Here is a 3,402-nt window from a genome sequence, read left to right as displayed (position 1 = left end):
CGGCTCAAACCGACGAATAATTCAGCCTCAACTAAACTATAAATCAGGGTGAGAGCCGACGATAAGGGGTAGAACAAATAACAACACAATACTAATCATATACCCGTTTTTTTAAGAGATTTTTTACTGACTTAAACATCGAAGTTCTTTTTGCAGGTATTACGCTTGAGTTCAAGTTCACGAGGATGCTTCGATTCTGGACTGAGTTATCAGACACTTTAGAACAGTGAGAGACTGACATATACTACGAAAAGAGTATCTTTGTCAGAATAAGTTTGACTTTATAAATTTTTTGTGCCATAATCTATAAGGTCCGGATAAAACTGACATAATTTTAAAAGATATATATTTTCATAATATTTTTACAGACAAAAACACTAGTTTATCTCTGTTTTTTGAATTAGCCAATTAGGTACACATGTGTATTACGGCTCAAACCGACGAATAATTCAGCCTCAACTAAACTATAAATCAGGGTGAGAGCCGACGATAAGGGGTAGAACAAATAACAACACAATACTAATCATATACCCGTTTTTTTAAGAGATTTTTTACTGACTTAAACATCGAAGTTCTTTTTGCAGGTATTACGCTTGAGTTCAAGTTCACGAGGATGCTTCGATTCTGGACTGAGTTATCAGACACTTTAGAACAGTGAGAGACTGACATATACTACGAAAAGAGTATCTTTGTCAGAATAAGTTTGACTTTATAAATTTTTTGTGCCATAATCTATAAGGTCCGGATAAAACTGACATAATTTTAAAAGATATATATTTTCATAATATTTTTACAGACAAAAACACTAGTTTATCTCTGTTTTTTGAATTAGCCAATTAGGTACACATGTGTATTATCTCTTTAATATAATAGAGCTGCCAGTGTTATTTGTATATACAGTATGATATACATATTTAGATATAAATGTAAATTCGTAGACAAGGATTAGTATGGATAATACATATGTAATTAGATAGGTCTATAGTCGAATAGTCGAATCCACATGTGCTAAGCACTGCCTTAGAGTTCAAATCTGGGTGCAGGGAAAAATCCCTTCCACTTGATCCACGCCATACTGCTATTGCCTATTGATAGAAGTCTTATGTGACATAGTTTTAGTTTACACTTGAAGATGTGATGATACTTGACGAAGACTACATCCAAAATAAGACCTTTAATTAAGTATTTACTATTTAGTATTTACACAACAATTATGTATGGTTCAAGCCGTCCCTTTATATTTCACGAGAAGCAAAGAAACGACATTCTTCGTTGTGTTTTACTAGGAATAAGCTGTGAATAACATGTGCAAATAATTACAAATTTTTAAGAATATATTCTGTTATTTGGAAAATCATCTCAACTCCCTTTTTAGTACCTAAACCAGGCTGGCATTGTATGAATCTATCCTTATTCCAGCTACATTTTTTATCGGCAAAATATGTAAATTTTCATTTACATATATATATATAGTCTTTAGTGTTAGTTAACTTCGTTAAACTCGGATATGACACGTCTTTATTTTAGGCAGCCATTCCAGCATTTTATCGTAGACTTGGCAGATATATAACTGAAATGACAGACAAATAAGTATAAAAGTGAAATGAGAAAAGCACCAAAAAAAGAAAAGAATGAAATGAAGGAAAAGAAAAGAGTGGAGAGATAGAAGTGTTATACATTAGATCAAATTCTATATCAGAGCCCAAATGAGGCCTAGTACAGTTGCTGAATTAACTTATAAGGGCTAATAATAAAATAAAGGCTAACTAAAAGAATCCAAAATTACTCCAGGACAAATTTCTATTGGAGATTCTCATGACAGTATCAGCTAAAGATATGTACTTTGCCATGGTCATAACTCTGTATGACCTTCCAAGCTGCAACATTATCAACCCAACGCTCACCTGGCTAGCTATACATATCTGCAGTAACAAAGCAAGCTTGTCAAAACAACTCACAACAAACATGAGACATTAAGTTAGGTTCAATAGAAAGCAATCATCAACCAAGTAAATACCATAGATCCTTTCAATACAACCCCATGTTCAAACATCCTACCTTTTCTGCAGGACTATCTGCTTGAACCAAAACAACACACAACGATTCTCCTTGTATTATTTCACTAATTATCAGAGCAATAACGCTGCCTATTATGACAAACAAACATAGAATGCTTCAAGTCAAAGCCTCAAAGGACAAGACATATTATTTCCCTCAAGAAACTACCAACTTACAAAGTTAAAAACTAGATTTTTTTTTGTTCTACATGTAACAATGATTTATCTTCAGCAGTTGGATGATATTTAAGCAATCATTTAGAATCAAATATCATGCCATCTTTAAAGATATTTATCTCAAGCTAGTGTATGAATTGTACAACAGTCAGAAATTTCACCGGGATTTCAGTTCATTTTACAGGAGATCTTCACAAATGCTACCTAACCAAGAATAGAATTGTGCAACAGTCGTAAATTGTAACTAGTTATCCCAGATACACTTTATGAAATTTCTCACTTGATGAATTTAGTTATTGACCTCATGAGTCATGACCAACACAAATGTGTAGCTAAGAATACCACACATCAAAACAAATTAGGTGCACAACCAAACTAGAATGTCTAACTAGAATTTTCTCAAACATGACTTCTAAAAAAGTAACAGCATTGGCCTGGAACGGAAACAAACAACGGAAACAAACAAATAAAAAGAATAGCACATTACAAAGAGGAAAAAAGACTAGCAAAGGTCATTCAACTGATAAATTTAATATCCTACATATCGTTTTCCTCAATGTTTTGCAGTTTCTGAATACTATCATTCCAAACTTCAAAAGAACTGTTTCACTGCCCTTTCAGTTCCCAAATTGCATATTGATAAAATAGTTTCCTTGGAATAAAATAAAATGTGTAAACTATTCATACATTTTTGCTGTCGATCAAACAATTTTTTAGAATAGATTGTGATTTGAAGTATAAGGGTATAATCAAACCTCAATTATGTAAAATAACTGGGAAAAAAGAATATATAACCAAACCAATCTAACTGAATTCAACTTCCAAATGCATGTCCTCAAGAGATGGGGAAGAAAAGGAAAAATCTGAGATAAAAGACACCCAAAACTTTCCACTAGAGCATTCAAACAGACATGACATTACAAGACAACAAAAACTCAATAAAACAATGGGGGAGAAATGAATCACTCATATTGTGTTATTGTGGCATAAGGATGCAGAATCCAAACATCAAAATTAGACAAATTGTTTTGTTCTGTGTCACTGCCAATCTGTCATAAGACAGGATAAAGAAAACACACAAACAATAAAGTTGATGAACTTACGAGTTACAAGCAACTGCAAAACAGATCATCCCACATAAATGAGATTCATGTTATCAGATGCCTCA

At 32.8% G+C, this 3,402-nt stretch overlaps 1 protein-coding gene across 1 annotated transcript in view; it reads right to left on the bottom strand.

Annotated features, from left to right (window-relative positions):
- Positions 1,633-3,402, bottom strand: part of LOC107623687 (trihelix transcription factor ASIL2) — a gene marked incomplete at its 5' end in the record, with an annotated part of 4,602 nt that continues 2,832 nt past the window's right edge. The window contains 1 exon segment of the mRNA XM_016326034.2: positions 1,633-1,922. Coding sequence (XP_016181520.1) covers positions 1,909-1,922 — 14 coding nt within the window.

Source organism: Arachis ipaensis, chromosome B10, assembly GCF_000816755.2.
Source record: "Arachis ipaensis cultivar K30076 chromosome B10, Araip1.1, whole genome shotgun sequence".
Classification (NCBI taxonomy): domain Eukaryota; kingdom Viridiplantae; phylum Streptophyta; class Magnoliopsida; order Fabales; family Fabaceae; genus Arachis; species Arachis ipaensis.
This window is presented reverse-complemented; position numbering and strand designations above follow the sequence as displayed.